General features: G+C 40.6%; 1 protein-coding gene across 9 annotated transcripts in view; it reads right to left on the bottom strand.

The window, feature by feature from the left end:
* Nucleotides 1-14147, bottom strand: part of LOC109545694 (potassium/sodium hyperpolarization-activated cyclic nucleotide-gated channel 2) — a 27637-nt gene that overhangs the window by 4818 nt on the left and 8672 nt on the right. For 3 of the 9 annotated variants that reach the window (XM_048661961.1, XM_048661960.1, XM_048661963.1), the window contains exons 3-9: nt 7576-7739; nt 7382-7518; nt 7190-7333; nt 4353-4448; nt 1238-1672; nt 909-1173; nt 578-854 (exon numbers count right to left, since the gene is read on the bottom strand). In XM_048661961.1, coding sequence (XP_048517918.1) covers nt 578-854; nt 909-1173; nt 1238-1672; nt 4353-4448; nt 7190-7333; nt 7382-7518; nt 7576-7739 — 1518 coding nt within the window. Of the gene's footprint in view, nt 1-565; nt 855-908; nt 1174-1237; nt 1673-4352; nt 4449-7189; nt 7519-7575; nt 7740-14147 lie in introns of all 9 variants that reach the window. The other 6 variants (XM_019916520.2, XM_048661962.1, XM_019916517.2 and 3 more) reach the window with 6 other exon arrangements.

The following is a 14147-nucleotide window of genomic DNA, read 5'->3' as shown; positions in this document are numbered from 1 at the left end:
TATCAATCTGTAATAAAAGACGTGAGGAAATTCTGTCTTTTTTAAAGACAAACATTTTTGAGGCGAAATACCCAACAAGAAGTTTGTAAAAAAAATGAATCCGCCTCAACAATATAGAACTTATCTACCCTGTATCTCGTTAACCGTGGGCCTGAGAAAAAACTTAAATCGAAACTCGACTTGTTTTGAGGTCCTCTACACGCCCCTGCTCTGTGTCCATAAGGTTGTGAATCGTCCTGTATATTTCAAAAAAGAGAATTTTTTGAAGAACTTTGACCATTAATGGCAGCGGAGCCAGGCATTTTTTCAATTTTGAAGAAAGATAAGCCATCATCAAAAATCACACACACATCGAATTAACTAGAATAATTCAATTTTATTCCTGCCAATTATCATCTGACAAAATGGTTCATGAAATATCCATCCAGCGCCCTCAAGAGACAGCCTGATTCCCAATAGACATAGAAAATGGTGTAAGCGTAAATACCGAACCAACTCAAACGTGTAGCACACCAAAAGCCACTAAAAAACTGTAATAAAACCCCGAGGGTTATTTTATACCAACCAACGCACTGACCTCTCCGCCGCGACTGACTCCATGGTGCGTCGCATTAGCGGGTACTGATCCAGAACTGCATTGAAATGGTCGACCGACAAAGAGAACAGATTGCAGTACGTCTCAGCTCGTACCGACGCCACTCTTCTGGCATTCGTCAAGAGGCAGATCTCTCCAAAGTAGGAACCGTCGCTCAAGCTCGTCGCCACTTCCCCATTGGCCATCACAATGTCCACGATTCCTTCTTGGATGAAGTACATCTTGGTTCCAATGGTACCTTCCTTTATTATAATATCACCTGGAAAACGTGGAATGCTACAACTCTGTCATTGAACGTTTTAAGCAAACTTACCAGGTTGGAAGACTTCGTATTTCAACTTAGTAACAACGTCTGAAACGAAGTTGGAGTCGGCATTGGCGAAGAATGGCACAGAAGCCACCAAGGAGCGACAGTTGTAGTTGATCACATCCTCTCTGAGCTTCTCCGATAGTTCCCCCAGAATGATTTCCTCATCGAAGAACTTGCCCTGATATCGGTGCTCGAAGTATTCGGTGATGCGTTGGCGCATTTCCCTGGGGAGCTTCCGGTATGCCATGTACTCCTCCACTTGCTTCACCTGTTCAAACACACGAAGAACACCAGAAACTGGATGAAGTTTTGATGTGGTCCAGCAGTGGTACCTTTTCTCTATACTGTCGCCTGGATGAATCCAAGCTCTGGATGAGATTGGTGGCGTGTCCAAGAAACAGGGCGTAACAGGTGGCGCCYGAAATCATCGAAAGCATCGTCAGCCACATGTCGGTCAGTGATTGGGGYGGRAATCGCCCATAGCCAATACAGAGCATATGGGACATGGCTTTGAACAGAGCCCACGAGTACTGTTCCAACCAATAGGCCTCCTGCAAGCAATCCAAACGCATTTGTTTAAAGTCAGTCAGCCTGGAAGTGATGTTGAAGTTCCTTACTTGTAGTTCGTTGATTGCGACCCATGAATTGGCTGGAAATGCTTGAAGCATGGGCACGAGGAACTGAAGACATCCCGACCAGTGTCCAATCAGAAGCATCATGCAAATCAGGTTGAATATCCGCATGAAAACGCTGGCCATATTAAGAAACTGAAACAGAAAAGCTATTACAGATGGCAGCTGGCAGCAGGAATGCTTATCCGAGACCCTGAACCGACAATCGAAATCTGCAGGTTTTCAACTAAGAGCCTTCGGCTACCCAACCTAAGTCATCCAGCCCTATGAGTACTAGTCAACAATACGCCAACAGATCTATCAAGGCACTGCGCATAGTAGTAGTAAATAAGAAGCTGGAAAGTATGAGGTTTCATACTTACCTAGGCGAATGCCGGTGTGCACTAATAAAGCAACACTCTAGCCGCCCTGAATAGCAATTTAGTGTTCAGGATGTCGCGTTTTTTTGAGTAACAACCCAAGACCTACAAGGGCCTGGTGAAATTACTCAACTCATTTTCAGTGCTGCCGACTGCGCCCATTACCAGCAACGCTTATCGACTACGAAACACCCAAAACCGATGTTAAAACTACGAAAAGTGCATCAAAGCTGTTGCGTGAGTTAACAAAGTCAAAGTCGGCCACTGATCACGATATTTTTTGCTGGTTTCCACTGAATCTGAGTTGAAGCAGCTGCAGGCGCTCGATTCAGAGGACCGGAAGAAAGGAAGAGCCATCGCTCGAAAGTGCTACGGAATGTTGCAAAACTAGCCTTCAATTCGCTACGTAATCAATCAATCGATCGTCCACTAAATGCACGCTTGGATTTAAGTTTGGAGTCTGAGCCGGCTCCGATCTGATCCGATCGCTGGCAGCATCCATGCTTGCGATTATTGACTAGACAAAAATGGCTGTTTTTCAGAATAAGGCGCCCAAGGCAACGTCTAATACCGGTTTTACACCACGCACTTTTCCCCAATAAATTGGGCTGCGATCAGCAGAAGATTTTCCGGGAATTTTCGGGGTTATTTGTTGCTTACCAACTGTGCAATGATAATGTTGGCAGCGATTCTCSAAGTAAAGTGRCAAAGAATTAGGGGTTAGGTTGTTTTTGCCTTTTTGKTGAKTTTCAGATGTTGAAAATCTGTGTTGTTTGCAATAAGTTCAGCAATTAATAAAGAAAATTGGTTGTTTCTTTGGARGCATCAGCAAAAAATTTGACTSTTGGCTCATAGCCTACGATCTACACACCGTTGCCAACAGGCAACAGAAGAAAACTGTTGAAATCTAGGCTGGTTTTACTGAAATTGCGCCAAACCAATTTGTTGTGAGATAGGCCTGGGTAACACTGTGTTGAGTTGCGCTTTTGTGTTGATTCTGCTCTGTGAGTTGGTGAGTTATAACTCACTGGTAAGGCGAACACGCAAATGATTAAATAAGCAGGTTTATTCTGAACTTTGATGCTTTTTTTTTTTAAAGGGTGTATGTTTATTCAGTTTGCTACCGACAGTGGACGAAATCGGTCGATAATCCTTTGTGTCGTGTAAATCGCGTTCTTGGAAGGGAAATATAGAATCATTGTGGCCCTTATCGGAAGTGCTGCAGTTTGTGGAACTGTGAAGAATTTTTGAGGATTGATGGGCAGAAAATAGAGGATGGGGCCCCAGCTTGTAGAAAGCTGTTAAGAATGATCTCTAATTTATAAATGATTTAACTAGAATTGAGCTTAGTTTTCCGACGAGCAACTGAAGTTTTATGGATTATTTATATTCTCTCTCTTTGCTCTGCTGATTTCCTGCTGTACTAAACACGTTTTCTTCTTTCTTTCCAGGTGGCAGGACACCGTTTTGGTAAGTTTAGTATTACTTTGCCCCTGCTCGGCATGTAGATGTAGAACTTTTAGTCTCATATTCATCAACTGAGTCGCAGGGTGGATGCAGGCATGGAGAATTTGTAATTCGGTCCAGTTATAACAACGTGCCCGAGTAAATTATGGTGGATTTGTCACAAAACGCCGCACGAAATTTGAATATCAGACATTTAGCTGCAAGTTTACGCCAAAATTTTATTTTAAAAAATGTCTCCAGAATGTCAATTGTTCAAGTTTCTACTGGCTGTACTTTGAAAGTTGGAATTTTTGATTGAAGAGTCTGGGGTTGCGTAAAAGCGTTCATTTTCAAATCAACATTTACGAGGCGCGCAAAATCCAGGATTTCTTGTGATTTGCATGAATTTTTGAAGATTTTGCACTCTTCTTTACTGAACGTACAACTCTGAACTTGTAGAGAATTTTTCATTATAACACATCGCGTCTCACTGTGCCGCACTTTGAAACTCGCTTAGCCTTTAACCCAAGGGCGGATTAACGGATTAAAGCTTGACGAGGTCCGGGACTGGAATTTTAACCCCTAACAAAGAAAAGGTCACCACATTCTTTATGAGTAGCGTTTTACCAAATGGGTGACTGCACCGATGAGTTACTGTGTCGGAGCGTTGGGTTGGCGCAGCAAGCCATTTCGGCATCACTGCGCCAACTCGGTCAAGAAAATAACCAATTTATTGGGCGATAAATCGGAGAATAGTGCGTAGCGTAATACCGACATAAAAGCTACACTTTCAAACGTAAATCCAAGCATGAGTTGTTTGCCTGCACCAATCGAACCCACCAACTGTAGTAGTAGTAGTAGTAGTAGTCAAGCGTTCAAATTACAAAAATATAAAAGTACAAAAGTTGTGAAAAAGATAATAAACCAATCAATAATATCGTGTTGTCAGCGGAAGCAAGCGCGGCTGGCGCGCGAACGATTCATGCGCAATGCCAAAAGCACAGTTTTACCTTAAATATCAAGTTGCTCTTGGTGCTCGGCTTGTGCAGGTCGGAACTGTATCGGCCTCTTCTTTCCGTTCGCTTTTTTTGAAGATTCTGCAAGATCTAGAAAGCGAAGAACACAAGATAATAGATAGGAAGCGTGAGTCGCGTCGACCGGAAGAACGAACTTAGGACGGAAAAATGAAAGAGTTTTGATTGATGAGAATGGCGACGGCAAGCGCATGCACAGATCAAACACTAGTTTGTGTTCAAGCAGAACGGAACTCTGTCTGGAAATATTTACAAGATTTTTCCAAAAAAACATTGGTTTGTATTGTTGGCCCGTCCAAAGCCTTGGGGGCATCTTGGGTCTTTGTCATTCACACATCCAGCAGACGGACGAAAGACGGTTATTTACGAAAAAAAAATCGCGAACGTAGTATCGACCAGCTGGGCCGATCCCTGGAATAAATTTAACTGTGCGTCACGATATATCCTCAAGGGATTCGCCAGGTTATCAATTAAACAGTCAAACGCTGTCGTGTTTTATAAGTCTCCTGTGGAAATGTATGGTTGTCTGCTAAAATATGTATGCAGGCGGAATAGTAACACCCCAGGCGCAAAGTGTTGGCTCCAAATTACCAGTTTTCCACCAACAAACAAACGAAAAGTGACAAAGGTGATCAAAAAATCAAACTCGTTTTCCAAACGCCAAATTAATCTGAATACAACCCTGTCCTAGACTGACGTCTATTCACGATTTTTATTATGCGCACGAAATCGCCCATGGTGTAAACGTTGCCTAAGTTTTCGCAAGTTCAACTACCGATGGTGGCGCTGCAAAACGTCAAATTACTTGTTGTCGACTGACAGTTGAAACTTGTCAGACTTGGTTGTTTGGAGTTGATGACATTTATGACATAAAACAACACTCATACACATCTGAAACAGTGAACAGGGCCGGCTTGCACTAACCTTTTTCAACGGAAAATTTCAAATTTGTTCAATGAAAACTGAAACAACCACAAGTAATAACACAACTATGGAAGAAAATGTATGAGGATGGCTTAAAATTAAAACTAGGAGATTTGTTCACAAAACTCGGTTTCCGATGAAACTAGCGTTAAAGTTTCTTTCATCAGTTTTATATTGTTAACACCCCAGTGTGCAACGGCTTTGGCAAGACGGATCATGTTTGAAAATTGGCCTCATAATATCTGATGTTGGCAAAAAGTCGAAACTTTTTTAACTGAAAGTCGATAGCATAGTTGGCTCTGGAGATAAGGACTTGAGAAAAATTGTATAAAAAGCAGGCTGATAATGAGCCAAAGCCCCGTTTTTTAAGGTTAAAGAAAACCGGTGTTTCTCTTCCAAACTCTTCACAGCACAGGACTCTACATTGACTGGTTGTGGAAAGGTTTAAGTCAACATTTGACTGCTCAAAGCCGCAATGGAAATGCGTTGAAAATTGTCATCATAAACATTCCTGATGATGAGGCAAAGAACTTGCAGCATTCAAGCAGCCGCGGTTCTTGATAAATTTAGTGTCAACTTGGAGACTGCTGAAAACTCCTGAAAAAACTGAGCCTGTTAGTGAAAATCTACAGCAGAATATCTGATCTTGGCACCAAGTTGAAACGCGTTAGATCGACTTGTTATCGCGATAATTATTTTGAATATGCAATTGCCCAAAACCGCTAAAACAATTGACGGAATCAAAAAATCCATAGATGGACAAATACCTGATGACGTCGCAAAAGTCGAAACCTTCAGCTTTAGTCAATGCAACCGAATCTGCCCAGAAGAGCCTTAAAATCTGACTTGAACAAAAAAATCCGTAGAAAAATACGTGATGATGGCGCAAATTCGAGTTTTCTCATTGATCCAAACGCGTTTCGTCTGCAAAATGCATCAAATTTCAACGTTCTACATCAGTTGGTTATCGAGGAATTTATTTTCAAAACGCTACTGACCAAAACGTCTTTTAAAAAATTGTCTTGTTCAAAAAACTTTTCAATTTTTCCTCGGTAAAATGAACTCTGTCGATCGATTGGTTCTTGCGAAACTCATGGTCTAAATGAGGCTGCACTAAAATGCCTTATAAAATTCACTATATTTCAAACGTATTTATTTGAAACTCCTGATGACCTCATTCTGCTGTTGTTCATAAAACATCCATTATTTGAAAAATATTAACAGATTGGAATCACAGGACGAGAGTCTTAATACGGTCCTGAAGTCAGATCTGTTCCGACTAGGAGAACCGGACTAAAGGTTTTTTCCAAATCGGAAAAGGTTGATCAACAATAGCACAATCTCCAATTCAATCAATGTTGGTGGCAACCTAAATAATATAAATTCAAGGCAAAATCATAAAAATCAACCAAAATTAATCGTCATCATAGTAATAACTTTGAGTGCTCAACTTTTCAACTGATTTAAGTCTGAATACGGCGCTGCGCCACATCGGACAGGGCCGGCTTCAAATCTATTTTAACAACTTTTGCTGAAATTGAACTTCTATGGAAAATATTGCATTGTAAAAACTATGTGTTCTCAAGCGCAAAATTCTACATCTACAGCTGCTAAAGTGCGAATAAACGTCTTCATATCAATGGCGTTCTGAAAAACAGCTATTTTGAACGTCAATCGAACAATTCCGGGACATTTCCGGTCGCAATCGAAATGTTCATCTTCCTAAATGTAGCGACAGCCACCTGCGATCTAGTACTCAGAGCAAATGAACGTCAGAGCTTCTACTAGCCATGAAGTGTCAACCAATAATTGTGAATTTCCCAAATAAAAAAATGGAGAAGCGCTGCGCAACTGTTACTGCTACATCGAAACGAGGACAAACTACTTACGTAAACCTCCTCCCATTGGCTGACGTAGCGCACCAGACGGGACAGGCGCAGCAAACGCACCAATGAGAGCAGTTTTGCCAGCCGCAGAATCCTCAAAGCCCTGCCAGCGTGCAGAAACTGGAAACTATCGCCGTAGTCCTGGAACTGAAACAAAATTGAGTTGAATGGAAAATGGACGCTGTCCAGGCCCACCTGATTGAAAATCAGGAAAATATAGTCCAACGGAATGGACGAGATTAGATCCAGAAAAAACCACGTTCGCAGATAGTGTCGGGCTATCAATTTAGGATCCAGGATCACCTGTTCGGCATTGTCCTGCTGCATTATCCCTGCAACCAATCAACATCATGCACACCGAGTCCAGAGGCCAGTTTTCGATCACTTACCCGTTCTAAAATTAACAACTATATCGATTAGGAATATCGTGTCGGATAGACAGTTGAAGGCTATCCATCTGGTGCTCAGATCATCATTGAAGAAACTTATCGCCACAGGCAGAATGATTAGATTCGCCACCAGCAGCAGTAACATGCACAGATCCCAGTAGAACCTAAAAACCACAAAACCATCAAGTCCATTTGGGCCTTGTGCAATTATCAATTGGCGCTAAATCTGGCGGGATGGCAGGCCAATGAAATCAACAAAGATCAAGCGCTTTCGTTATTATTATTAATGTAAATACTCAAACCGGCTTGGCCTAATGGACGTTTAGATTTTTCAGTGGCAAAGGCTGCAATTAATCTTGCAAAACAATGATGTCGAGATCTTAGTGAAACAAAAGCGCAAAAATATGGTTGTCTTAATGATTGATTGCGCCAACAGGCAAGAATTTTCAGCCGGAATAATTGATAACAGAGTTTTGTCGTTAAATCGTGCCGGTTTTCCGGTTCAACTCTTCCTGTTTTTATTAGATTTGATAGAAATGGGGGGGCCCATAATCTTCTGCATGAATTGGCGATGTTAAATCGCCACTTCCGCGTTACTGTTCGAAAATTATATCTTACAAATTGATCAACAACATACCGTTTGAAATTACCTCATTTGCTCATTATACCGGGCGATGCGGATTGTGTGCTTTCCAAATTACAATACCGATTGACCGCATAAGACCAGTTTTTAGTCGAACTCAATCAAAATTTGAATACTCGATCTGATTAATTCACTAGTTGTCAGCAGATTCACTCACTCCAAGGCTGGCACGTGTGCTAGCCGAGGTTGCTCTACATTCAGCTAATTGCAGCATGAATTCCATTAATTTCGAATGCGGGTATTAAATAGTTTTCCTAGACACCCGGGTTAAACAGGAAATCCCAGTCAAAATTGGTCGACAATATTGATCTGGAAACCCAGCCTATGTGGATAGGCAGCTGGGTGCTCTATCAAAACTAGTTTCCTTTGACGTTCTAGTCTTATAGTGAGCGAGCAAATGTTTCAAAGTGCATTGAAAAACGAATGTAGGTTGTTTGTGGATTCTGGGAATTTCAAACTATAAACAGTTTGACCTTAAAAGACCAGTTTCTAGTAAAACCCGACGAAGATCTGAATAGTAAATCTGATTAATGCATTATTGAGTCAAGGTTAGCACGTGTTCTAGTTGCTCTCCGTAATTTAAATTATCTTAAATTCATGCTGAGAAATAATGTGCAATTGCTTCAGAAAAACACAGTTTTTCGTCAGCCCCTGCATTCAGTTTTGATACTCCTAACTCCTAACATTCCTTGAGCACCTGGTCTAGAAGGGAGCTCTTGGAGGAAAGGATTGATCTGGAAACAAATCCCGCAAGGGTGGAATAGATGGAGGCTGTATCTAAACTAGTTTTCTTTCACGCTCTATACTTGTAGTGCCAGTGCAAATGTTTTAAACGGCGTTAAAACTCATTTAGGGTGTCGTTTGACCGATTTTCTCGTGAAACACAGCGACAGTTTAAACGGTAAACATGATTGATTCATTATGTATCATCAGATTAATTGAGTCAGTGTTGGGACATGTGATAGCTATTCACAATTTAAATTATCATGAATTCAGATGAATCATTTGCAAATGCATACAAAACCCACTGACCTCAACGTATAAAACGTCATAAGAAGTTTCGGCAACCCTGACTATTTTTTCAAACTTGCCTCGGAGATTTTGTCGATTAATTTCCTGAGCACTTGGACTAAAAGGAAGCTCCCAGACAAATTAGGAAGAGAATATTGAAATCGCAACCAAGCCAGTAATGGCTGGATAGATGGAGAATCGATCAAAACTAGTTTCCTTTGACGTTTTGGCGCTGTAGTACTAGAGCATATGTTTGAACGGCCATTGAAAGTATTTTTTCAAACTGCAAGTAGTTTGATTTTAGAAACCCAGTTTCTGCTGAAAAACGGCAAAGATCTGAACAGTAAACGAAATCAATTCATTATTTGTCATCAGCACCGTTGAGTCACGCTCGGCGCGTTTACTCGCTATAATTCGTAATTTAAAAGCTCATAAATTCCGCGAATTAATCTGCAATTGCATCAAAAATCCCATACAACAGTCAAAGTAGAATTTGTTATAGCAATGTGTTTTTGCTATTAGTTTTTTTTTATTTATTTTGCTATTTGCTAAGTTATTGTCCTAGACCCTGAATATTTTTCCCCTGAACACGGGCTAAAAACGAACTCGGAGCCAAACTGGCACAAACGACTGATATCCGACCAAGGCCGTAATGGCTGGATTTATAGAGAGTCGATCAAAACTAGTTTCCTTTGACGTTCTGGCTTTCTCTGGCTTGGCGTAGTACTGAGGCAAATGTTTGAAAGGGGTATTGAAGATGTCCATTCATCATAAAAAGGTTTTTGTGCATTTAGAGCAGAATTATACCGGAAACTGATGATAATCATTACTTTAATTTCGTGACATTGCGTCACGTTCTAGACTGTTTGAGGTTATAAATGGTGTCAATGTGACACGTTGGCCAAAGGTAATAATAATCAGCATCAATAAATCGCTATACAGGGATGCATTTGGAAAATTTCCGATTCTTGATTTATCTTGCAGTTTTTCGCGGTTGCATTGCCTGATTTTTCCGCAATTTCCAACCAAACAGATAATGGAACTTGTCGATAAAATTTATCTTTTATGCAAATCCGCCAGTCTTTGCTCTCCACTTTGTTTCATCTCAAGTCCAATCCTGGCCTCGATGCAAGTATGAAGAAGGACACGACAGCCCTTTTCAGCGCCCCTTGAATCGCGGATTAAGATGTATCGATTTCCTGCGCCCATTCACCGACTGCGAATAGCAAAATAAAAATGACGAAAAAATCAAATAAAAGAGAAACCAGAATTCGTATTCTGTATCGATTTCGAAAACTTTAAAGCCGGCCGTGTCGTCTTTATATGCGACCTCGCATTTATTATTGACTTTTTGCCTTGTGAAAATGAAATTGAATACAACTACCACGTAACAAACAGGGTCGTTTCGAGACAGCACTTTCAACGTGCTCAAAACCTGCTGAGGAAATTGCGTCTCATGCCATTGATTATTAGCAAGCGGTTTTTTTTTGGTGGATTTGTATGATGCTTCATGGCAGTTGAGGATGACACTTTTGAGTTGTCGGTGACGTTCAGCTGTCATGCGCGTCGGTCAAGTTCAATAAGACGTGTCAAAAATGTGACATTTGCTGACTAAGTGCGATGAGCGCTTGGATTTTTATGATCCTTTGGATTTGGAGAGGTAAATCCGAACGATAAAACAATGTAAACATGTGATAAAAACGTGTGGAAGTTTTCTGGTATTTGCGCACGTACTATGTTTGCTTACAGTGTCGCCGAAACAAATGCTAATTAATAAATCGAGTGAACGCTGGAGCTCGGGGCCTTGATAAATGCACCCTTGATGAGGAAGCCGGCCACCCTGACCTAAATAACATCGAAAAGATTAAACGATAGATTTGGGTTTCCTCAACGAGTTCCCTTCGAATGAAATCATGCTGGAGAGGGTCGATTAAAGCCGGTCGGTGCGATCTACCGAAAACGCAATCTTTCCCACTGCCAACAGCCAATAAGGACGCGACTTTTTTATGTTTGATTTCGAGTGCATGTGCTTTAATTAACGCAAATATATCAACACATTGTTTAATGGTCGAGTTATGTATGCATTAGCGTAATTTGGCTGCTGGCTACATTGCAATGGGATTAGTTGGATTCAGATGTGTTTGCTCGAAAAAAACAAGATTTAAGGGCGAATGGCCGTGCTGGCATACCTGCTTCTTGCGGTGCTTGGGACTCGACTCGGCTAATTGGCTCGATGAGCATAAATATTATTATTATCGGAGCCATTTCAAAAAGCAATAATAAAATCATTCAGTTAATTGGCCAACATTCCAGGAAATCTGTACACAACCGGTTATTTCGTAACGTTATGGGTGTCATTCATTGTGTCGGCTCCTAAACGTTTAATAAATTCGCCGGCTTGAAGCATTTGCCTAAATCTGTCCATGAAACCCATCCAGGTATCTACGGGGGGATCTCGAATGGAGCGCAAGGAAACAACAGGCTGTCCCATTTTGGGGACACCCTGGACACGGTCATTAATGCGACAATTTTGAAAAATCGCGGTGTCTCCAGGCTACTTAACGATTATCACGCGAATTGTTACTTAGCAAATGGATCCCTGCAAACGACAATAATTTTTCTATTTCAGCCTGAGGAAATCATTGCACATTTTGTCTCCATACTGGCCTCCTACACGTCCACTTACAAATTGATTAATTTTTGTTAACAGCACATTTCATCGCGTCCAATGCGGTTGTTTTAGAATCCAACGTTCCAACTGCTGTCGTTAACCAGCAAAGCAAGTCGTAAAGTTCGAAATAATTCGGTTTATTATTTCCATTTCCATGGGACATTCTCCATTTGGAATCGCCCGAAGGGCTCATTGGAATTTCAAAGGATGCGCCCCCAATCAATCTTTGCGGAAATCGTGGGTAATCAGTTATTTCTGGTGTTTTGACGTTGGGGATTTTCTTCCCAGAAGCCGTTTTCATTAAATGGAATAACGAATCAGGAAAGTAATAGAGTTTCCCAATTTTCGGTCTATTTGGAGTAATTTGAACTTACTAGGCAATGTAGGCAAAAGATGGCTCAAACAAACCCTAATCAATATAGACCAGAGTGGTTCAAAAAATCCATTAAAAACGGTTGATATTAACTTTGAAATCACAAACATTTAAACGTGGTGCAAAGAGTCTTCGCCCAAACCGGCTGGATTTGGGTGAAGAAATTTCGTTCGCCTGAGATGTTTCCATGGTAACCCGGACGCTAAACAGGCTGGGACGAGATTATTTGCACCACGGGTGCATTTGGATGGCACTAAGCTTACGTGATTAATTGGTAAATTATAAGCGGCCATACAGGGCGTGCGAAATTCGTCGTCAAACATACTAGGGCAAGTAGAATGAGTCTAACTAGTGCCAGTAGATAGAATAATTCAGCTTCAACATGGATTTTAAGGTCTTTTTTTTTAAGAAAACCCCAAGAGGAAAACCCGGTTTTTGAAACAGACTATAGACTACCTAACAAATGTTTGGATATTTCGAACCAGTTTCTCAGATATAACTTTAACAGGGGGACAGTTCGACATGAAGTAAATCTCCCTCTTTAGAGACTAGCGATTTATGCTAAAACATTAAAGACATAACACGGGGCTTTCGATCAGGTGATTACGACTGATCCTGAAAGCGAACACAGATTTTAATTTTTGTGGGCAAACATTCAGGAAATGCCCTTGCATTGGTTTGGTTTTGATCCGACGTTCCGTTACCGAGATCTGGCAGATTTCCATTCCCCTTTTGCTCCCTGTGATCGATATTTATTTCACGTTTTGGATGAAGGGATGGTTTTAGTCCACGTGCATAGGTCGGATGATTCATTAAGGATGTGAATTTCCCAAGAAACCGGAAGAATTCCTCGCTTTTTGAAATATAAGACGCTTGGCCTAGTTTGAGCCAAAGTTGTGGAAAGTCGAGTTTGCTCTATCGGACCAAGTTGGCAAAGTTGATTTGGACCACCCTGTACCATGCCAGCAACTTCAATAATAGCAATTCAACGGGCTTTATTTTGTAATTTTGTTGACACCCTGTAGGCACTAATAGAGAGAGAGAGAGAGCTGGGCTCCAAAATGTAACTTTCCTGGACAGTTTCATAGAGAAAAACATATTTGAAAACGGAGGTCAGAAGCGTAATTCGCGCGTTCAACTACCGATGGTGGCGCTGCGAAACGTCAAATTACTCGTTGTTGAGTGACAGTTGGGACTTGTTTATTTATTGGAGTTGTTGACATTTATAACATGAAAGAACTTCTGTTTCTATTTTTTTAAATCCTTGCAAAAGTTGATTAGAGCAAAACAAATTACAGTCAATGTAAACACAAATGTGACACCAATTTCAACAAAACAAGTGTGAAATTTTTTTACAAACTTCTTGTTGGGTATTTCGCCTCAAAAATTTTTGTCTTTAAAAAAGACAGAATTTCCTCACGTCTTCTATTACAGATTGATAAATAGTGCTCCTATTTTTTTATCAAAAAGTAATCAAGAACTATCACCTAGAGGGTATCCTACGACACCCTTAGGCTCAAGCTGTAAGAGAAAATTCCAATTAGTAAAGAAATTAATTTGAAAAATTACCTTGACGTTTCGATAGCTATTTTCTGCTATCGTTTTCAAAAGAACCTAAATGAACCTAAAAAAGAGTATGTTAATAAATTGTGTAACAATAGTAGGATAATACAGTATATGAAAATTCGCTCTGATAATTCGTCTGTGCAAATTGTCAGTTATGTGACTTTGACTTAATCTCATTGTTTAAATTAATAAAGGTAGTTAATTAATAATTTTGGGGTAAATTTAATTTGGGTGTATGTTTCTCTGGTCTACTTCAGATTTTAGCATAGGTAACCATGTATGACTTAAATTAAATGAACATGAAGCAA

Source organism: Dendroctonus ponderosae, unplaced genomic scaffold (assembly GCF_020466585.1).
Source record: "Dendroctonus ponderosae isolate FM_Combo_2020 unplaced genomic scaffold, Dpon_F_20191213v2 Dpon_F_20191213_10, whole genome shotgun sequence".
NCBI classification, from domain to species: domain Eukaryota; kingdom Metazoa; phylum Arthropoda; class Insecta; order Coleoptera; family Curculionidae; genus Dendroctonus; species Dendroctonus ponderosae.
The sequence above is the reverse complement of the archived record's forward strand: the minus strand, read 5'-3'. Positions and strand labels throughout refer to the sequence as shown.